Source organism: Oncorhynchus nerka, linkage group LG23 (assembly GCF_034236695.1).
Source record: "Oncorhynchus nerka isolate Pitt River linkage group LG23, Oner_Uvic_2.0, whole genome shotgun sequence".
Lineage (NCBI taxonomy): Eukaryota > Metazoa > Chordata > Actinopteri > Salmoniformes > Salmonidae > Oncorhynchus > Oncorhynchus nerka.
In genome coordinates this window covers 9,665,626-9,689,503 of record NC_088418.1, presented here as the reverse complement: position 1 = coordinate 9,689,503, position 23,878 = coordinate 9,665,626, and the positions used below count along the sequence as shown (strand labels likewise).

The 23,878-nt window shown below is 42.5% G+C and overlaps 2 protein-coding genes across 6 annotated transcripts in view; both read right to left on the bottom strand.

The window, feature by feature from the left end:
* Positions 1 to 1,246: 1,246 nt before the first annotated feature.
* Positions 1,247 to 8,976, bottom strand: LOC115106298 (CDGSH iron-sulfur domain-containing protein 1-like). Its single transcript, XM_029628889.2, has 3 exons — positions 8,760 to 8,976; positions 5,201 to 5,403; positions 1,247 to 4,263 (listed from the first exon to the last, which is right to left on the bottom strand). The coding sequence occupies exons 1-3, from the start codon at positions 8,788 to 8,790 to the stop codon at positions 4,174 to 4,176; spliced, it is 324 nt and encodes a 107-aa protein (XP_029484749.1). The 5' UTR covers positions 8,791 to 8,976; the 3' UTR covers positions 1,247 to 4,173.
* A 2,392-nt stretch (positions 8,977 to 11,368) lies between these two features.
* The window catches only part of pank1a (pantothenate kinase 1a), a 31,334-nt gene continuing 18,824 nt past the window's right edge, over positions 11,369 to 23,878 (bottom strand). For 3 of the 5 annotated variants that reach the window (XM_029628886.2, XM_065007831.1, XM_065007833.1), the window contains 3 exons: positions 18,372 to 18,495; positions 16,259 to 16,384; positions 11,369 to 16,063 (listed from right to left, as the gene is read on the bottom strand). In XM_029628886.2, the coding sequence (XP_029484746.1) occupies positions 16,004 to 16,063; positions 16,259 to 16,384; positions 18,372 to 18,495 (310 nt within the window). In that variant the 3' untranslated portion in view covers positions 11,369 to 16,003. Of the gene's footprint in view, positions 16,064 to 16,258; positions 16,385 to 18,371; positions 18,496 to 19,736; positions 19,794 to 23,878 lie in introns of all 5 variants that reach the window. The other 2 variants (XM_065007830.1, XM_065007832.1) reach the window with 1 other exon arrangement.

The window sequence follows — 23,878 nt, the reverse complement described above, 5'->3', positions numbered from 1 at the left end:
AGTCCTCCAGTAGCCCCAACAGTAAACAGGACCAGTCCTCCAGTAGCCCCAACAGTAAACAGGACCCGTCCTCCAGTACCCCCAACAGTAGACAGGACCAGTCCTTCAGTAGCCCCAACAGTAGACAGGACCAGTCCTCCAGTAGCCCCAACAGTAAACAGGACCAGTCCTCCAGTACCCCCAACATTAAACAGGACCAGTCCTCCAGTACCCCCAACAGTAGACAGGACCAGTCCTCCAGTAGCCCCAACAGTAAACAGGACCAGTCCTCCAGTAGCCCCAACAGTAAACAGGACCAGTCCTCCAGTACCCCCAACAGTAGACAGGACCAGTCCTCCAGTAGCCCCAACAGTAGACAGGACCAGTCCTCCAGTAGCCCCAACAGTAGACAAGGACCCGTCCTCCAGTAGCCCCAACAGTAAACAGGACCCGTCCTCCAGTATGGTATGATGTCGAACGAAAAAATTCTGTCGCCATTTATAAAATTGTACCAAAACAGCTGATTTTATTTTATACTGTATGACTTTATTCGCATAAAAACTGAGGATGGAAACGTGGTTACTGTAATCGATTCCATTAAAATGTGCAACAAAAAAAAACACGCTTTTTGGCCCAAAAAACAATTTCTCAAGCAAAAATGTTGCTAAGATTGTCTAGGAGTGGTCCGAGTGGAGAGGGGAAAACTGAAAACTAGCTGTTATTGGCAGAGAGGTTTAGAACTCTCTTTCTTATTGGTCTATTAACCAGTTTACAGCATGGGTTGGTGATGTCACTATGGAAAGCCGAAACTCCTCCCCCCCATGTAAACCCGTTGTTTAGAAGTTCCTGTGTAGATTACATTGTCAACCAGCAACTATAACCAGAAATATACGTTGTCACACTTTTACAGTGTAGTTTCATCAGCGGTTGTACGATATGATATAAAACACAGGAAAAATGCCATGTTTACTGCACTGGGTCTTTAAGGAGACTGCGCCTAAAAATAAGATGGGCAATGTCATTATCATTTAGATGTGATTGGAGACACACACTCTGATGACCTAAAATGATCAATGCCATGTTGGTCTTTCAGTCAGGCCAACCCAAGCTGTACTGTGCAGTAGGCTAACGGTAAACCTACTACTGAAATAATAGATAAATGACCCTGTCAACTGAGTCGCCCCCAAAGTCACACTTTTTCAATAGAAATAAAGGGAAAACATCAGCAGACCACATTTGAGGTCTGGGCAAAAAAAAATCGAAGGCATTTTGATTTTTGAGTGTAGTTACCCTTTAATTCAAGTTTCAAGTTGTACTAGTCATATGTACGGGATATGCATGGTATACATTGTCCAGCGAAATGCTTACTTGCAGGTTCCTTGTCGACAACGCAACGACGTTGTGACTTTTGGCTAATTAATATTCAAGATCATCTACTGATGAATTACTCAAATAATTAATTGATCTGATAGCCTAATGGTTAGAGCGTTGGGCCAGTAACCGAAAGGATGCTAGATCGAATCCCCGAGCTGACAAGGTCAAATAAATCTGTCGTTCCCCAGTAGGCGGTCATTGTAAATAAGAATGTGTCCTTAACTGGACTTGTCTAGTTAATTAAATAAAAGGTTAAATAAAATTTAAAAATATTTGGTTATCTTATCTACATTAATCTAAGAGGGGCACCATTAAGGGCTGGATATAGAGACCCTTGAATTAACTCCATCTGTAGTTATCATTAACCATTAATTATATTTTAACTTGCACCAACTGTAAAAAAAATAATAATAAATGAAATAAAAAGAGTGTTCAGATTTACCCATGCATGCCATGCCCACAATCGCACACACACAGAAATAGACACATTTAAAAGTGAATCAATAAGTTTAAAATCATAGGTCAAAAGAAATTGTTGCTGTCCTTGGTTTTGAAAGTGGTCGTCAGGGCAAGACTCCACTCTATTTCCATTGTAATGACTGTAGGCTACCAAGCTACATACCTAATGAAGTGTAGCACATTTGAACGAATTTAATCCAGGACCGCATCACCTATTTTTAGTTTTTTAATTTATTATTTTTACCTTTATTTTACTAGGCAAGTCAGTTAAAAACACATTCTTATTTTCAATGACGGCCTAGGAAACAGTGGGTTAACTGCCTGTTCAGGGGCAGAACGACAGATTTGTACCTTGTCAGCTCGGGGGTTTGACTCGCAACCTTCCGGTTACTAGTCCAACGCTCTAACCACTAGGCTACCCTGCCTACACATCAGCCAGAGACGAAGTTCTGAATGAGCACACCTTTCGGGGAGAGGACATATGCTTCATGTTCACATTTCATATTCCTTCCATTGAATCCCTTTGATTGGTTTTTAATTGTAAGGTTCATTCTAATACATTACTTTGGGTGTGAACTGGCTCACAGCATTTGGAAATAACACACTGTCTAGCACTAGAGGAACATCGATATGTTTTTTAAAATTATTGATAAATAAGTGATGGATTTGGATGGAATCACATATAGTGGAAATCAGAGGTCACACAGACAGTAGACACTACCTACACATTCTTACCCCCCCCCCCCACCAGGGGTGCACATTTACTTTTTTACCCTGGCACTACACAGCTTATTCAAATCATCTAAGCTTGATTGTTAAATTCATTATTTGATTCAGCTGTGCAATGCTAGGGCAAAAACCAAAATGTGCACCCCTTGGGTGTGAATGAATAAGCTGCTTGGCAGAAGTGCTGCATGAAAAGTTCAGATCCAGCTACTAAAACGGGTTTAGTACAAGGCTGTGATCAATAGGGTAAACCATAGCAAAACCTTTTTCAAAAACAAAAACCCGAGTATTTATCATGTTCGAGTCGGCTACCTCCTCGTTTCACTACATTCCACAAATGTTTCTTGCCTACTGAACACAACCCAGGAATCCAATTGGTATGTAGTATAGAACAGGTTTAGACTTGTTGCTTCACCGTTAACAAACTTAGGGCAACGAAGCAATCCTTCCCGATGATTCATCTCCAACTAAGAAACCTGCAGAACCTTTATCTCCCCAAAAAAATACATTGAAAATTGACACTATTTACACAATTTGATTTCACAAGTTGAATCAAAACGATCAAATCAAACCTCACAGTTTCCTTGACGCTTCAGTAGAACCAGACGTTTTTCCTAACCACATGACCTGAGCATGGAAAAACTCTGGGCCCTAGTTTTATAGACTATAACTGTGTAAAGTACCTAGTCGTGGTTTCCAATCAAAAGGTCCAGAGATATCCCTGATCAGGTCCCGTGGTCAGGAAAAACTCCCCGAGTATCAACCATAGAGAATGATAAGAGGACTCTGGTATCCCAAAAGCCTGTTTTAGCATGGGCGGCGCCATTGAGGACTTTCACCATTTTGAAGTAGTCGACTTCCTATGGGTTAAGGAAGGATCACATGATTCCATCCAAGTCATGAGGAAGAGTCAGCCAATGAATTATACTCAGGAGTAAACACACTCCATCACTGCAGATGGCAGTACAATCACCAACCTGGGTTTAAACAACCCACTCCAGATGGGAGTATACACCCTTTCAGTTTGTTTACCAACTCATAGAATTAGTAGAAGAAGAGAATGAACTACTTCAAAATGGAGATGGCCTCAATGGCGCTGCCCGTGTGTTCACATACACCATAAGGGAACGGAGACAACGTTGTGATGTCTTTACATCTCTATGGTATCAAAACAAAAAACAACATCATTGGGAAGGCAGACATTGATCAAACATACAAGCAAGTCTTTTGCATTCTGAAAATCACTTAACGTACAGAGACCAAAGCTCAATGAAATAAATACAACCAGCCCTGCACTTTATTTTACAGTACTTCCACAGCCCCGGTTTCCTCGATAATCACACTGAAATAATCTACCATCATTCTAGATATTATTACAGCTAATTTCAACAATATTTTATAACGGTTTGGTCCTGTGATAAGTGTTGCTTCGATCAATCAGTAAATTACAACCAAAAAAGTGATTATTTGCTTATTAACACAGAGTGTTACCGTTCAATTTTGGAGTAAATACCAAGTGTACACGTGTCGAGTCAAACCTCTACCATCCTTTCTGTAGTGAAGAGCACTTGTTGGCGTCCGTATGTTAGCAGCGGTAGTCATGGGAATCAAATGGATGGATGGATGATTGATTGTTCAGGCCTCCTTCCTCTTCATGATGAGGGGACCGACGTTATCCCCCGTCTCCTCGTTATGTTTAGCATGAGCGCCATCGCAGTAGGGAAACTAGGGCCAGAAAAGTTGTTAGAATACAGTAAATACATCTTACAATTCCAAGTAATAACATTGCCTTAATAGCCTCCAGTCGGTTTTAGTTGGCCGATTCCTCACAACCACATCTTTCCATGCCGTGTCTATGTATTTCTAGTGATTGAGACATGACTCATGTATAGGAGCCAAGTCTCAATACTTCTCTCCGATTCATTTCCATCAAACGGAAATCATACTAAGAGTATCAGAAAGAGTATCGGATCGACAGCGAGTATCAGATCGACAGCGAGTATCAGAGTATCAGATCGACAGCGAGTATCAGAGTATCAGATCGACAGCGAGTATCAGATCGACAGCGAGTATCAGATCGACAGCGAGTATCAGAGTATCAGATCGACAGCGAGTATCAGAGTATCAGATCGACAGCGAGTATCAGAGTATCAGATCGACAGCGAGTATCAGAGTGACAGCGAGTATCAGATCGACAGCGAGTATCAGATCGACAGCGAGTATCAGAGTATCAGATCGACAGCGAGTATCAGAGTATCAGATCGACAGCGAGTATCAGAGTATGAGATCGACAGCGAGTATCAGAGTATCAGATCGACAGCGAGTATCAGATCGACAGCGAGTATCAGAGTATCAGATCGACAGCGAGTATCAGAGTATCAGATCGACAGCGAGTATCAGAGTATCAGATCGACAGCGAGTATCAGAGTATCAGATCGACAGCGAGTATCAGAGTATCAGATCGACAGCGAGTATCAGATCGACAGCGAGTATCAGATCGACAGCGAGTATCAGAGTATCAGATCGACAGCGAGTATCAGAGTATCAGATCGACAGCGAGTATCAGAGTATCAGATCGACAGCGAGTATCAGAGTATGAGATCGACAGCGAGTATCAGAGTATCAGATCGACAGCGAGTATCAGGTCGACAGCGAGCACTACCTTTTTGGACCTCCAACACCTGCAGTATACCGCCTTGTCCCCGAGATCTTCGATGTCAAAAGCATGCACCACTTTGGGGTCATCTTTCTGCAGGTCCAGGTTGACCTTGGGCTTGACCCCTGACCCCTTGGAGAGGTACTGGAAGAGGAGGATGCCCGCAGCTGTAGCTCCTGCAGTCACACCGATGGCTGCCACCAATTCAGCTGTAAAACAAAAAACAGACACTTAAGACAGGCTGCTTTGCGTGATGTTTTGGTGTCTCTACCTTCGTGCCCTTTGTGCTGTTGTCTGTGACCAATAATGTTTGTACCCTGTTTTGTGTTGCTACCATGTTGTTCTGCTGCCATGTTGTGTTGCTACCGTGTTGTTGTCATGTGTTGCTGCCATGCTGTGTTTTTGTCTTAGCTCTCTCTTTTTGTAGTGTTGTGTTGTCTCTCTTGTCGTGATGTGTGTTTTGTCCTACATTTTTCATTTTGATCCCAGCCCTCGTCCCGCAGGAGGCAGTCATTGTAAATAATAATTTGTTCTTAACCGACTTGCCTAGTTAAATAAATGTAAAAAAATAAAAAATACTTAAGACTCTGATCCAGTATCTAGTTCAGGTATCTAGACTCTGATCCAGTATCTAGTTCAGGTATCTAGACTCTGATCCAGTATCTAGTTCAGGTATCTAGACTCTGATCCAGTATCTAGTTCTCCAACCACAATTTAATAAGAACAATACATTCTAATGTACTGCATTGCCTCTGTAACGAATCCATACGTTGCCGTTGTCACATTTTGTTGCTTTAACGTTGATACATTTAATGGAATGGTGGCTGTTTGCCAGAAGATACCCACCCTTCCGTTACACTTGTTTACACTGAGATGCACGGGAGGTCAGATCGCAACCATTAGGACACGGTGGAGCCGGTGCGAGATAGGGGGTCGAAGAACACAATGCAGGGATGGGACATGCCATTGTACTCCACATTTTATCTTTATCCACACTGATACATTGATACATTTCCTGGAAAACTGCCCTTTTCATCCTCATGCTAGTTACCAGTTGCCACCGCAGCCATTTTGGAATGTCAGGGTCAGCCAATCAGCTCCTTTGTTCAACGCATTGTGCCACTCCATAATGGTTGCTGTGGCTACTGGTATTTATATTTTATTACCCATTTTTCTTCCCAATTTCGTGACATCCAATTGGTAGTTACAGTCTTGTCCCATTGCTGCAACTACCGTACAGACTCGGGAGAGGCGAATGTCGAGAGACATGCGTCCTCGGAAACACGACCCTGCCTAGCCGCACTGCTTCTTGACACACTGCTCGCTTAACTCGGAAGCGTGCTTCTACACCTGCATTGCTTGCTGTTTGGGGTTTTAGGCTGGGTTTCTGTACAGCACTTTGACATATCAGCTGATGTACGAAGGGCTATATAAATAAATTTGATTTGATTTGATTTAGAGCTCGATGGGACAAGGACATCCCGGGCCGGTCAAACCCTCCCCTAACCCGGACGACGCTGGGCCAATTGTGCGCAGCCTCATGGGTCGTCCGGTCACAGCCGGCTGCGACACAGGCTGGGATCAAACCCGGGTCTGTAGTGACGCCTCTAGCACCGCGATGCAGTGTCTTAGACCGCTGCGCCACTCGGGAGGCAGGCTCCTGGTATTATTGACAGTAGCATTTCAATCTGAAGGAGGTATGGTTTGAAGTGACTGAAATGCACCTGAAAAGGTATTGGGAAGTTCAGAAGATGATGTGGTAAGATCTTCCGTGTAGAAAATATATTTCCCCCCAGTCTGATTTATTGCCTGGTCTTGTCCACTCAGTTCTAATGGGTTGTGGGCATAGTAGAGTGTGTACATATGTGTTCCTGAGAGTCTTACCTTTCAGTTAAGGGGTCATAATATTTTGTAGCATAAACCATTCAAAAGAGACACATTTGTTGGAAGAAAACAGAAAACCGCTCTGTTTATTACAACCGCATATAGAAGCTACAGGATACCGGCATAAACCCGGTTCTATGAACCGTGCACACATTTTCTCTCGCGACCCCATTTCAAATCAAGTCACGACCCCTAGCTTGGGAATCCCTGCCTTACAGAGAAATACTTTTCTCTGCCTCATATATGAACCCTTTTTCTATAACGTTATCGAGCGAAATTAAGAAGGAATGTCGACGTAACCTGTAGTAGCGACATAAAATGCTAAATGTCGCAGGAGAAAAAGATCATTCGCCACATCATTTTCCATCAATGGATGTCGATTTAACTGTAATCCTTTTTTGCGCATAACTATAAATACATCCGACAGGAGAGTTTTAGTGATGAGTTTGTGTCTCTCAGGACAGAGGATCTCGATCTCAGGAAACCCTGAGATCGCCTACAATAGTATTTGCAAGATGTTAACTAAACTGAAAAATGTATCAAATTGACAGACTCATTTATTCAACCTGAATAGCAAGGCGATTTCAAGGTAAGAAGTGTTTGTATTGCCTAATAGCCTATAAATTAATACTGGAATAGGCTACTGATGATGGGGTCTTCATTTCAATCACTGAATGAATCAAATATTAATCATATGAACTGAATAAACTTGTCAACAACAACCAGTGTTTGGCTTTTTACTTTTGCCTTGTTTCTGTCAATCTGATGCCACCATTCAAACAGCTGTTCGGCAAAATGCAATAGAGGCGAGCTGTGACCATGATCACAATTGATACATTTCCAAATGAATTAACTAAACTTGGGCATTAATAATCGCATAATAACAGAAGGGTACAACAGCAATAAGCAATAAACTGAAGTTATAGGCTATTTATTAAATCCTTTGCCAGCTCCAGGTAGGATACACAAGTGCCAAACATGGATTTGACATGAATGACTCTGATGATTTCGCCATTCCAAAATATTTATTTGATCAAATAAATGCAGGCTATAGTAGCCTAGAATGGCATCGAAATTAATGTGATGGCCAGATGCAAATGTATCAATGCCCTTATTTAATGTCCGCTTCATTGTGAACTTTTCCCCATAATAGAAGCACAAGACGGAGTTTCATAACTTCAAATATCCAATCGCGCAGCTCTCGATAATTAACAACAGAGCAAAACCCTTAATAACTCGCTTGATACGGTTTCCCATAAACAAAGTCGAAATAAAATCACAATTTACTTAAAACCACCTCTTCCGAGCGAGTTCACCTAAAGTCAATTTAATAAACAGTTTTCCCAGATCGTTTTGTCGCAGTTATTTCTTGACACGCATCATAATAATTTATTTCATGGGAAAAGGGTTTTGTGAACTCTTTAGTAACTGCCTGGATGAGCAAAAAAACAGGAGGCAACAAGTCAAGGTCGCAGTCTTACGAAATGACAGGCATGCAAACTATTATGCCATCGTACTAAACTTTTACAGATTACATTAACCAATGTCATAAACTAGCTCCTTTTTCCACCGGAAAATATTGCTAAATAACAACAGTTTTCGTAGCTAAGTACGTAAAGTTAGCTAGCTATAGCTGTCAAACTAGCTTCAACTTGTTTGCTAGTTAGCATGGAATATTTACCTTTTGACAGGGAAACGTTGTTGGAACTCATGGTTTGTAACTATACGATTGATCCAAGGCAGTTTTGTGGAGAAGGTGTAGCAAACTATCGGTATGGCTCAAATCCTGCGTAGTAACTGGCACATATTTTAGATTAATTAGAAAATGTGAACACGCAGCTAACTATATTAGCGTTATGGCAGCAGCATTAGTGTCCCAGCAGCAACATTAAGATTACCGGATTTCCGATTTTGCCTTCAAAATAAAAGTCTGTGGTAAAACGCTATGTGTATATGAGACGAAATCAATCATTTTTACAGCTTTGCATAGTGCATAATGTCAAAATAATGTCACAAAAGTATAGCTACATCAGGGGAAGAGTCTAAGTTAAAGAAAATTGCTACTTTATAAAAAATAGATACTATTATAAGGTGGAGCACATTGAGAAATGGTGCTTAAAGTAAATTAGTGTAAAGAAAATATATATATTCTACAAACCCTATTGATCTAGTGCTAGAGCAAGCACCTGGATGATCATCAAGACTCTATGGGAAGATGATTCAAAAGTATAACTTTTTGGACGACATGGGTCCCATGATTGGCGAAAACCAAACACTGCATTCCAGAGTAAGAACCTCATACCAACGGTCAAGCATGGTGGTGGTAGTGTGCTGGTTTGGGGATGCTTTGCTGCCTCAGGACCTGGACAACTTGCCTTAATAGAAGGAACCATGAGTTCTACAGGAGAATGTCAGGCCATCCGTCAGGGAGCTGAAGCTGATGTGCAGTTGGGTCATGCAGCAAGACAATGATCCAAAACACACAATCAAGACTACATGAACATTTTTAAAAAGCAACACATGAAGTTTTGGAATAGCCTAGTAAAATTCCAGACCTAATCCCAATTAAGATGTTGTGGCAGAATTCGAAACAAGTAGTTCATTATATGTTTCCTACAATCACACAAAAAAAGGATAATGTTATCGTATCCACAGGAGGCACGACACACCTATGTGTACACCGAGTCACAATCCATATTTTCAGTTTGCATTTGGTAAACTGGGACAGCAGCTTATATAAACTGGGACACCATTATTATAGTCCTAATTGTATTCCAATGGCAATTCAATACACTTTTGTGTGATTAGGAAACATCTGAGGATTTCAGAAGTGCATCATGTGTTGGGCTAGTATGTGTGTTGGGCCAGTATGTGTGTTGGGCCATCATGTGTTGGGCTAGTATGTGTGTTGGGCTAGCATGTGTGTTGGGCTAGTATGTGTGTTGGGCCATCATGTGTTGGGCTAGTATGTGTGTTGGGCCAGTATGTGTGTTGGGCCATCATGTGTTGGGCTAGTATGTGTGTTGGGCCATCATGTGTTGGGCTAGTATGTGTGTTGGGCCATCATGTGTTGGGCTAGTATGTGTGTTGGGCCATCATGTGTTGGGCTAGTATGTGTGTTGGGCCATCATGTGTTGGGCTAGTATGTCTGTTGGGCCATCATGTGTTGGGCCATCATGTGTTGGGCTAGTATGTGCGTTGGGCCATCATGTGTTGGGCTAGTATGTGTGTTGGGCCAGTATGTGTGTTGGGCCATCATGTGTTGGGCCATCATGTGTTGGGCTAGTATGTGTGTTGGGCCAGTATGTGTGTTGGGCCAGTATGTGTATTGGGCCAGTATGTGTATTGGGCCAGTATGTGTGTTGGGCCATCATGTGTTGGGCCAGTATGTGTGTTGGGCCAGTATGTGTGTTGGGCTAGCATGTGTGTTGGGCCATCATGTGTTGGGCTAGTATGTGTGTTGGGCTAGTATGTGTGTTGGGCCATCATGTGTTGGGCCATCATGTGTTGGGCCAGTATGTGTGTTGGGCCATCATGTGTTGGGCCATCATGTGTGTTGGGCCAGTATGTGTGTTGGGCCATCATGTTTTGGGCTAGTATGTGTGTTGGGCCATCATGTGTTGGGCTAGTATGTGTGTTGGGCCATCATGTGTTGGGCTAGTATGTGCGTTGGGCCAGTATGTGTGTTGGGCCAGTATGTGTGTTGGGCCAGCATGTGTGTTGGGCCAGTATGTGTGTTGGGCCATCATGTGTTTGACCATCATGTTTTGGGCTAGTATGTTGGATAGATGTCACTCAGAAGACAGAAATACACTAGTAACAGTATTACAAGAACCAAGAGCCCTGCGTAAACTATTCAGAAATAAACCCACCAGGATTAAGCTGTCCCAGTTTGTGATGTCCCATTCTTTCTGAATTCACTTGTACAAAACCGTGAAACTAGATTTCCCCAAAATAAACATACTTCTTGAACACTACAAAACAAAAATGTAGAAATACTGAAGCAAGAAACAATCTATTTTTTGATACTCTGAGAAATGTTATTATGCTTATAGGTTGCAACCAACACCTATTATCTCCACAAATGTTTTCCCATCTGAACAAACCCCCCTCTCCCTGACAGCATCAGGAACCACAAAACACCCCTCTCCCTGACAGCATCAGGAATCACAAACCCCCCCTCTCCCTGACAGCATCAAGAATCACAAACCCCCCTCTCCCTGACAGCATCAAGAATCACAAAACCCCCCTCTCCCTGACAGCATCAAGAATCACCAATTGACACATCTCTATAGCTGTACAATTTTATTCCTTTCAGAAACAAAATGTCAATTTCAGTAAGCACACATTGCACACAGAATATGTTGTGTTCCTTTTCTTGTAATTTTTCTTAAGCAAAAGAGTTAAGCACTAAGCCTGCATTTACACAGGCAGCCCAATTCTGATCATTTTCCACTAAATTGGTCTTTTGACCAATCAGATCAGCTCTTTTGCCCATAATTGGGCAAAAGATCAGAATTGGGCTGCCTGTATAAACGTAGCCTTACACACCGTAAATAACCATCAGGTTAGACATTTCGTTAGCAGAGATTGCTGGTGGATATATTTATAGGTCTCCGTGTACATTCAGATCGATGATAGAAGGTCCATCCTCTAAAACCTTCCAGAATAAAAGTATTGTTTTTATGTCAAATTCAGCAGGACTCGAGCGGAAGAATCTCACTCAAGATAAAAAACGGATTCTCAGAGCAGATGTTGCATAATTCTTAACAATACAAAACAGCTTTGAAAAACCACTTACTCATTTTGGGTTATTGGCAGAGTTTGCAGCATTGCTAGGACATTATACCGAAGAGATCAACACTGAAGCTACTGCATAGCATGTTCTCTGTTATCAGAGATTTAGACTCCTGTTCATTAACACTGTAATGAGAGGGTAAGGGAAAACTAAGACTTCTGCTTTAATACCAAATCACTCAATAGCGCTTTAGTATGGGCTTAAAGTGGGTGCATGAAGTAATTGCTGTCCGTCCTTGTGCTGTTGCAAGCAATATCTCTGTACACAATACTGTACAAACAGGTCTTACGTAACACAGTTTTGATGGCTCAAATTCATGATACGCAAACACAGTGTGTAAACACTGAGGAAGAGGAGCTTCGTATTGAGCCAGACTTTACATACTAAAATTCTGACTTGAAGGGTCGTCACAATGCTTCAATGCTAGACTTGTAGGTCTTCAGGTGTGACGAATACATGGATATAACATATGGACCACTGCAAAAGGAAAAATACTTTAGATTTAAACTAGACTCAACAATTTCACTGGCCAGGAAATTAGAGCTTTGGAAGCAAAGAGAAACATCATTTCCTAATACTGCCTTCTCACAGCACAGGGACTTCAGTCACTGACATCTTTCCAGGACATTGTTTAGAGCACGTGTCAAACTCATTCCACGGCGGGCCGAGCGTCTGCGGGTTTTCCCCTCCTCCCTCGTACTTGATTGATGAATTAAGGTCACTAATTAGTAATGAACTCCCCTCACCTGGGTTGTCTAGGTCTTAGTTTAAAAGGAAAAACCAGAAGACACTAGGCCCTCCGTGGAATGAGTTTGACACCCTTGGTTTATAGAATTGAGGAGTTTCATCATTTCATTTGATCAGTAGTTGTGATACACACATGTACAATTGGGAAATGCTTTTCAAATGTATTTTTAAAAGTTATTGGGGGTAATAAATAACGAAATGGTAATCCAAGGTTTAGCCATTGATTCAGACTAGTACCAGGGGCTAATTAATGTAAGGTCTAATCCAATCATAAGAACACACATGCAAAGTTTAGGAACAGGGCATAGTTGGAATAACTCTCAGAGCAGACTGGCTATAGAACAACAAATACATACAAGCACAAAAATCAATGTTTAAAAAAATAATCGTCAAAAAACAACAAAAAAAAATTGGATTGTTGTGAGTTTTTTGTGAAAAATAAAAATAAAAAAGAAGTCAGAATACCGATGCTGATGAATGAAATGTACTGACCTGGCTGAACGCCATTTGGCAGCTGGCTGCAGTGGCACTCTGATTTTACAACAGGCCTAACTGATGCGTAAGCACTTTATATGAAAACACCAACAACAAAAAAAATGAAGAAAATGTATGGCACACACATGTACACTGAACAAAGATAGAAAACGCAAACACATTTTTACCACTTTACTGAGCTGCAGTTCATATAAGGAAAATCAGTCAATTGAAATAAAATCATTAGGCCCTAATCTATGGATTTCGCAATGACTGGGAATACAGATTTTAATCTATTGGGTCTTTAAAAGAAGAAAAAAGTAGGTGCATGGATCAGAAAACCTGGTGTGATCATCAAATGTTGTGAAAAGTTGTTGGATATTGCCGGGAACTGGAACACACTGTCATACGTCGATCCAGGGCATCCCAAACATGATCAATGGGTGACATGTCTGGTGAGGATGCAGGCCATGGAAGAACTGGGACATGTTCAGCTTCCAGGAATTGTGTACAGATCCTTGTGACATGGGGATGTGCATTATCATGCTGAAACATGAGGTGATGGCGGCGGATGAATGGCATGACAATGGGCTTCAGGATCTCGTCACAGTATCTCTGTGCATTCAAATTTTAATTGATAAAAATGAAAATGTATTCGTTGTCTGTAGCTTATGCCTGCCCATGCCATAACTCCACCGCCACTATGGGGCACTCCGTTCACATCAGCAAACTCATTGCCCACACAACGTCATACACGTGGTCTGTGGTTGAGAAGCCAGTCGGACGTACTGCCAAATTCTCTACAACGACGTTGGAGGCAGCTTATGGTAGAGAAATTAACATTCAATTATCTGGAAACAGCTCTGGTGGACAGTCTTACAGTCAGCATACCAATTGCCAGCTCCCTCAAAACTTGAGACATCTGTGGCATTGTGTTGTGCGACAAAACTGCACATTTTAGAGTGGCGGTTTATTGTCCCCAGCACAAGGTGCACCTGTGTAATGATCATGGAGTTTGATCAGCTTCTTGATATGCCACACCTGTCAGGTGGATGGATTATCTTGGCAAAAGGAGAAATGCTCACTAACAGGGATGTAAACAAATTACTTCACAAAATTTGAGAGAAATAATAATTTTGTGCGTACGGAAAATGTCTAGGATCTTTTATTTCAGCTCATGAAGTAAATGAAATTAGCGCAACACTAATTATTATATATATATTTTTTATTCAACCTTTATTTAACTAGGCAAGTCAGTTATGGACAAATTCTTACATACAATGACGGCCTACACCGGCCAAACCCGGAAAACGCTGGGCCAATTGTGATACAGCCTGGATGTTGCATTTGATATATTTTTGTTCAGTTTATTTCCACTAAAAACAACACAAAGGCAACACATAGGGTTGAGTTGAGAAGAGGATGGCACAGAGTAGCCAGTAAGTGAACTGCTACCCGGTTTAACAACAGAGTGGCACCTGACAGGATGAAGCCACTAACCAACATGGAGCGAAGGAACGACAGAACATTGTGTGACGTCATAATGCCAAAGGTTGAGACATTGGATGCAACAGTATTATTCTAACAAAGCAATTTAGAAGAAGTTGATGGATGAAATACATTTATATGTTTCTTTTGAATACTTGGCGCTCAGTTAATTTTTATTTAACCTTTATTTAACTTGGCAAGTCAGTTAAGAACAAATTCTTATTTACAATGACGGCCTACCCCGGCCAACACTGTTAATGCTGCCGTTTGAAATACCTAGACCAACCGATAATACATGTCTTGTGGGGGTCCTTCAATCTTGTAGTTACAAGTACATTCACATTGAATAGTTTTAACTGATGACTAGAACAAGAAAACGAATAGCAGCTATGAGAATTACTTTGGGGGCCAAGTGAGAGACTTCCTGTCCAAACTGCAGGTAATGGACCCTTTGCACTGGGTGATGAACTCCCACAGACACAGGAAGACAAATCTCTTAAATCCCTATATAGACTAACTGCTGGCAGTAGTTATGTACCTTTCTTACAGCAGATACAAACACCAACAAGTCCTTACTAGGCCAATCAAACACAAGGCAATTCTACAGACTGTCTGTAGAGTGGGTGTCGTCATGGGCCTGGTATAGGAGAGGATGAGGCACTTTCTTAGTGAGGAAAGGCAGACTCAATTCATCTCTGTAGTGCAGCATCTTCGAAAAACAACCAACGTACCAAGATCATGGCACATCTTTCAAAAGTGACTGACATACTAGCAGATCACAGAACTCCATCACTAAAAAGAGAGTTTGAGGAGGTTGCTGAACCAATGTGTTTTTTTAAACATCTCCATCGCTGTTAACCATGCTCTGATAATAAAGCTATGATGATGGGTGTGCCACAGGCGAACGGAGAGTGGACCCTTGGTGTGACACACTGAATTAAAGGGCCAGCTCATGACGATGAAACAGCATCTTGGTCCCTTCATTTGATACGAATGAAACTAACCCCCACCCCCCCACCATTGTCTGACATCTTTTTTTATTTTTTTACATTGCTGGACAGAACATAAGCACATTTTCCTCTATACCTCAGACATAACTGGACTGTCAACACAAGTCAAATCTCAGCAGGTTTTGGCTTTAGTGCACCCTAGAACTACTACACATAATAGGTATTTACACACAGTGCCAAAAAACGAACACCGTTTCTGTGCTCCTTAGCATTTACCTGCCACACAGGGTTCATGACATGGGACATTAGTCATATTAAAACCTCTATTTGAGGGGATTTTAGGGGAGGGAATGAAAGGATATTTACAGTTCAATTATTAAATGGCTGTTCCCAGTTTTTCCCAGTTTCTTGTGGTGGCTTCCGTGAAAACCTTTCAGCAGCTTCTATACAGACGACATGGGCATGTTTTCATGGCTCCTCAGACGACTTTAACAGCTCCAGTAATGCCCCAACCGCTCCAAAATAGCCCTACAGAAAACATAAGTGGTAAATATAGTATTATTACGAATACTCAAAATACAGTACGAGTACTATTACAATGCTCATTAATGGAATCAAGGAAATTGATTATGGAATCTGGGCGCTATTTGAGTAGAGTTGACAGCTTCGTTTACATCCAGTCTGACAGAATCTCTTAAGTCCAACTCAAATCATGCGTTGTACCTCGTGTTCTAGGAACAGGGCCTTCAGTTGTCCCTTGGACCAGAAGTCCATGGCGTAGGCCAGCAGCTTAGTAGACACGGTGTTGATCCGTAAGAAATTCCCAACAAACACAACTCTCTCGATTTTCTGAAAGCGAAAAGATCATGGTAGTAAAATAGTTCACTATCCAATTAAAATTTGTTTTCCACTAAGAAGCCCATTTATAAAACCAATAATCCTGCAAAAACACAGATTAACAGTTCGGAATCATAATAACAGGAACGGTCAACATTTTAACTGTGTACTCTTAGAGATGATTCAAGTTATTTTGACAAACTGATATTACAAAACACACAGAGAAGTACATACACATGGCAACATGGCAAGGAAAATACTCATTATGACCACAAGGTGGCGCTAACCAGGAGTCTGTTGTATGTCATCGGCCCTGTACTCAAGCTGAGAAGTCAGTTGGACCTTGAAATGCTACATACATTATATCTACTGCTGTGTCCCTGTTGAACTAAGCTGCCATGTACTGACTGTCCTGTCAGTGACGCTACAAACAAGTTCCTATCGACCATTGTTGTTTGGCAATGAAGTATTCTATTCTGTCGTTCATGCTTTGGGGAAAGGTCTATGGGGCCAGTTGGTGGCGTTTGCTGAAGATCTGTGCTCTTTGATAGCTCTGTACAATGCTGCTTGATCACCATGCCACAAGGCAACACTGTGAAGAAGCCGAGGGCATACAGAAAACCACCCAAATGACTAATATATGTGGTCGTCTCACCTAGCTACTTTAAGATTAATGCACTAACTTTTAAGTTGCTCTGGATTAAGAGTGTCTGCTAATTGACTAAACATGGAAATTCGAATAAAGCCCTTTAGACAACTACTTCTCGTGAAAACATACACTACATGACCAAAAGTATGTCGACACCTGCTCGTCCAACATCTCAATCCAAAACCACGGGCATTAATATGGAGTTGGTCCCCCCCCCTTTGCTGCTATAACAGCCTCCACTCTTCTGGGAAGGTTTTTCCACTAGATGTTGGAACATTGCTGCGGGGACTTACTTCTATTCAGCCACAAGAACATTAGTGAGGTTGGGCACTGATGTTTGGCGATGAGGCCTGGCTCGCAGTCAGGGTTCCCAATTCATCCCAATGGTTTCTTGACAAACCATTTCTGTATGGACCTCGCTTTGTGCACGGGGACAGTGTCATGCTGAAACAGGAAAGGGCCTTCCCCAAACTGTTGCCACAAAGTTGGAAGTACAGAATAGTCTAGAATGTCATTGTATGATGAGCGTTAAGATTTCCCTTCACTGGAACTAAGGGGCCTGAACCATGAAAAACAGCCCCAGACCATTATTCCTCCTCCACCAAACTTTACAGTCGGCCTATGCCTTAGGACAGGTAGCATTCTCCTTGCATCCGCCAAGCCCAGATTTGTTCGTCTGACTGCCAGATGATGAAGCATGATTCATCACTCCAGAGAACCTGTTTCCACTCCTCCAGAGACCGATGGTCGCGAGCTTTACACCACAGCAGCAGACGCTTGGTCTTGCGCATGGTGATCTTAGGCTTGGGTGCGGCTGCCCAGCCATGGAAACCCATTTTATGAAGCTCCCGACTAACAGTTATTGTGCTGACGTTGCTTCCAGAGGGAGTTTGGAACTCGGTCGTGAATGTTGCAACCGAGGACAGACGATTTTCACATGCTTCAGCACTCAGCGGTCCCGTTCTGTGAGCTTGTGTGGCCTACCACTTCAGGGCTGAGCAGTTGTTGCTCTTAGACATTTCCACTTCAATAACAGCACTTACAGTTGACCGGGGCAGCTCTAGCAGGTCAGAAATTTGACAAACTGACTTGTTGGAAAGGTGGCATCCTATGACAGTGCCAGGTTGAAAGTCACTGAGCTCTTCAGTACGGGCCATTCTACTGATAAAGTTTGTCTATGGAGATTGCAAGGCGGTGTGGTCAATTTTATACACCTGTCAACAACGGGTGTGGCTGAAATAGCCAAATCCACTAATTTGAAGGGGCATCCACATACTTTTGTATATTTAGTGTAAATCAATGTTTAATATGTCATTATGAAAACTGTATGGAGAATGTGTGCGTGGTTACCTCGTTGACGGCACACATGCGTGCGATGGAGCCTATGTTATTGGTGATGGTAACCAGCATAGCCCGGGCCAGGTCCTCTTTGCTAATGGAGTCTCGTTTCTCTTTGCTCATCATGTGGCCAAAGCTGCATGTTAAAGACCCCAGAACAGAAAAACAACAGAATAATCAAAAAGGAGACTCTTATTAAATTTTTTAAAAAAGAGGTGCTTACATGAAAATCGACAAATATTTCTTTAATTTAAACAATACCAATTAGGGTTTCACAAGTGGTAGATTCCCATAATCAAGAGGGAATAAGCAGCAAATCTAGAATCCTCTGACCAGGATTTCTGGAAAACCAGGGAATTTATTGGAAGTTCAAGGAATTTTGCAACCCTAATACCAAATAAGATTGTTCAATTCCCTTCAATTTTTAACAAGACAAATCGACCATAAGGCCGAGGCGAGTGATAAAGATCACTTCTGGGACAAGGACACTGTTGTGTTACTGCACCTACAGGTAACTGCCTAAATAAAAGGAAACACCCATGTAAAGTGTCTGAATAGGATGTTGGGCCTCCCACAAGACACCTTGGCATAGATTCTACAAGTGTCTGAATAGGATGTTGGGCCTCCCACAAGACACCTTGGCATAGATTCTACAAGTGTCTGAATAGAGTGTTGGGCCTCCCACAAGACACCTTGGCATAGATTCTACAAGTGTCTGAATAGAGTGTTGGGCCTCCCACAAGACACCTTGGCATAGATTCTACAAGTGTCTGAATAGGATGTTGGGCCTCCCACAAGACACCTTGGCATAGATTCTACAGGTGTCTGAAACTCTGCTGGAGGGATGCAACACCATTCTTCCACCAGAAATTCCATAATTTGGTGTTTTAGTTGATGGTGGTGGATGGCTGTCTCAGACGCCGCTCCATATGCCGTGGCATATGGTTTACATCGTTTTTTTTTCATGCTCAACAAACCATTCAGTGACCACTCGTGCCCTGTGGATTGTCATCCTATGAGGGCATGACCATGGTAGCCAAAAATAATGGGCAGCCCAGCATTTTTACACGTGACCCTAAGCATGATGGGATGTAAATGGTTTAACTCAGGTATCACACCTGTGTGGAAGCACCCGCTTTCCCCCGATCCCTCATTTACTCAAGTGCGTCCATTATTTTGACAGTTACCTGTACACTGCGCCTTATATCGGTGTACCTGCTTTTACAGTTCATTAACTACCATAATAAACCCACTTAATACTGGGTAACCATTGGTAATTAATTACACAGAGATTTGTCACATACTGAATTATTACCAAGAATTAAGAATTAATCCAGGATTAGTTGCAGAATTACTATTGCGACTGAGTAGCAGCACCTTTCTTCCTCAGAGCTCTTCGGTGCCAGTGCTTCATTAGAAAATACCCCTGCATTTCTAAGAAACAAGAATTTAAATACCCAAATAAGTATATATATATATATATTTCTTAAAAAACAAATCTCAGTATGGCATATTTTCAGAATGAGCTCTTGAACATTATATTACAGTGCGTTTCATGTGCCATCCTCTTACGAATAAAAGCCTACATAATTCCACATAAATATGAAGGCGTGGCCTGCCGGTTTATCATGGTAGATATACGGCCTAATGTTCATCATAATGATGGTTAATATCAGAGTTAGGGGTCAATTACATATCAATCCCATTTAAATTCAGAAAGTAAACCAAATTCCAATAGCACATTGAAGAGAAGTGGAATTTCAGTGTATTACCGGAATTTACTGGAATTTCAAATGGAATTATCCCTGGGACCATTTACTCTGTTGATGTGTAGGCCTGGGACCATTTGCTCTATTGAGGTGTAGGCCTGGGACCATTTACTCTGTTGATGTGTAGGCCTGGGACCATTTGCTCTATTGCGGTGTAGGCCTGGGACCATTTACTCTATTAACATATATTATCATAGTAGATATAAAATGGTATACACACTCAGGGGCTAGTACCGGGTCAGACCCCCTTTGCCTCCAGAACAGACAATTCTTCAGGGCATAGAAACATTCCACAAATGGTATCAATGGACCTAACGTAACTGAATTACTTCATGCCCGTCTGCCTGCCACCCCGTTCATGGAAATGGTTCACTCCTACAGACAGTGAGTCACGTGGCTTGCTATATAAAGCAGGCAGACAGGCATCGAGGCATTCAGTTACTGTTACACTGAATGTTAGAGTGGGGAAAACGAGTGACCGAAGCTAAACTTTGAGCGTGGTATGATCGTCACGTGACGGTTTCAGTATCTCAGAAACAGACGGCATCCTGGGATTTTCACGCACGACGTGTCTAGGGTTTCCTGAGAATGATGCGACAAACAAAAAACATCCAGTCAGCGGCGTCCTGTGAGCAAAAACAGCCCGTTGATGAGAAGAATGGCAAGAATCACGCAAGCTAACAGGCGGGCCACAAACAAACAGGAAAATAACGGCGCAGTACAACAGTGGTGTGCAGAACGGCATCTCGGAACGCACAACTTGTCGGTCCTTGTCACGGATTGGCTACTGCAGCAGACGACCGGGTTCCACTCCTATCAGCTTAAAACAAGAAGAAGAGGCTCCAGTGGGCATGTGATCACCAACACTGGACAACTGAGGAGTGGAAAAACAAATGGCCTGGTCCACTGAATCCCGGTTCCTGTTGCGTCATGCTGATGACAGAGTCAGGATTTGGCGTAAGCAACGCGAGTCCATGGACCCAGCAGCGCGAGTCCATGGACCCAGCAGCGCGAGTCCATGGACCCAGCAGCGCGAGTCCATGGACCCAGCAGCGCGAGTCCATGGTAGTGTTGGTGTAATGGTGTGGGGAATGTTTTCCTGGCACAAGTTAGGTCCCTTGATATCAATTGAGCAACGTTTGAACGCCATGGAGTTTCTGAACATCATGGCTACAGGAGGGTACAACCCGGTACTAGATGGGTGTACCTAATAAACTGGCCACCAAGTGTATATTAAGTGGTAGATATAGCTCATCATTCACGGAGTGTAAAAAACATTAGGAACACCATCCTAATATGGAGTTGCACCTCTCCCTTTTGCCCTCAGAACAGCCTCAGTTTGTCAGGGCATTGGACTCTACGTTCCAAAGGGATTCTGGCCCATGTTGACTCCAATGCTTCCCACAGTTGTGTCAAGTTGGCTGGATGTCCTTTGGGTGGTGGACCATTCTTGATACACAGGAAACTGATGAACATGGAAAAACCCAGCAGCGTTACAGCTCTTGACACGAACCAGTGCGACTGGCACCTACCACCATACCTACCACCTACCACCATACCTACCACCTACCACCATACATACCACCTACTACCATACCACTACCATACATACCACCTACTACCATACATACCACCTACTACCATACCTACCACCATACATATCACCTACTACCATACATACATACCACCTACTACCATACATACCACCTACTACCATACCACTACCATACATACCACCCACTACCATACATACCACCTACTACCATACCACTACCATACATACCACCTACTACCATACCTACCACCTACTACCATACATACCACCTACTACCATACATACCACCTACTACCATACCACTACCATACATACCACCTACTACCATACATACACCTACTACCATACATACCATACATACCACCTACTACCATACATACCATACCCTACTACCATACACCTACCATACCACTACCACATACCACCTACTACCATACCACTACCACACATACCACCTACTACCATACCACCATACCACTACCATACATACCACCTACTACATACATACCACCTACTACCATACCTACTACACCTACCATACACATACCACCTACTACCACACATACCACCTACTACCACACATACCACCTACTACCACATACCACCTACTACCATACATACCACCTACTACCACACATACCACCTACTACCATACATACCACCTACTACCATACATACCACCTACTACCACATACCACCTACTACCATACATACCCACCTACTACCATACATACCACCACCTACTACCATACCCACCTACATACCACCTACCACCTACTACCATACATACCACCTACTACCACCCACCTACTACCATACATACCACCTACTACCATACATACCACCTACTACCATACATACATACCACCTACTACCATACATACCACCTACTACCATACCACTACCTACTACCATACATACCACCTACTACCATACCACCTACCCATACATACCACCTACTACCATACATACCACACATACCACCTACTACCATACATACCACCTACTACCATACATACCACCTACTACCATACATACCACCTACTACCATACATACCACCTACTACCACACATACCACCTTCTACCACACATACCACCTACCACCACATACCACCTACTACCATACATACCACCTACTACCATACATACCCATACATACCACCTACTACCATACATACCACCTACTACCATACATACCACCTACCCATACATACCACCTACTACCATACATACCACACATACCACCTACCCATACATACCACCTACCCATACATACCACCTACTACCACACATACCACCTACTACCACACATACCACCTACTACCATACATACCACCTACTACCATACATACCACCTACTACCACACATACCACCACTACCATACCACTACCACACTTACCACCTATACCATACCACTACCATACATACCACCTACTACCATACATACCACCTACTACCACACATACTACCATACATACCACCTACTACCATACCACTACCATACATACCACCACCATACATACCACCTACTACCATACATACCACCTACTACCATACATACCACACATACCACCTACTACCATACATACCATACATACCACCTACTACCATACATACCACCTACTACCATACCACTACCATACATGCCACCTACTACCATACATACCACCTACTACCATACATACCACCTACTACCATACATACCACCTACTACCACACATACCACCTACTACCACACATACCACCTACTACCACACATACCACCTACTACCATACATACCACCTACTACCATACATACCACCTACTACCATACATACCACCATACTACCATACATACCACCTACTACCATACATACCACCTTCTACACACATTCCACCTACTACCATACATACCACCTACTACCATACATACCACCTACTACCATACATACCACCTACCACCTACTACCATACATACCACCTACTACCATACATACCACCTACTACCATACATACCACCTACTACCATACATACCACCTACTACCATACATACCACCTACTACCATACATACCACACATACCACCTACTACCATACATACCACCTACTACCATACATACCACCCACACATACCACCTACTACCACACATACCACCTACTACCATACATACCACCTACTACCATACATACCACCTACTACCATACATACCACC

Coding starts and splice junctions, on each gene's coding strand:
- LOC115106298 (XM_029628889.2), bottom strand. CDS start 8,790: ATGAGTTCCAACAACGTTTCCCTGTCAAAAG. Junction 5,404..8,759: donor CAACGTTTCCCTGTCAAAAG/GTAAATATTCCA, acceptor TTTGTTTTACAG/CTGAATTGGTGGCAGCCATC. Junction 4,264..5,200: donor GGTGTTGGAGGTCCAAAAAG/GTAGTGCTCGCT, acceptor TTCTGGCCCTAG/TTTCCCTACTGCGATGGCGC.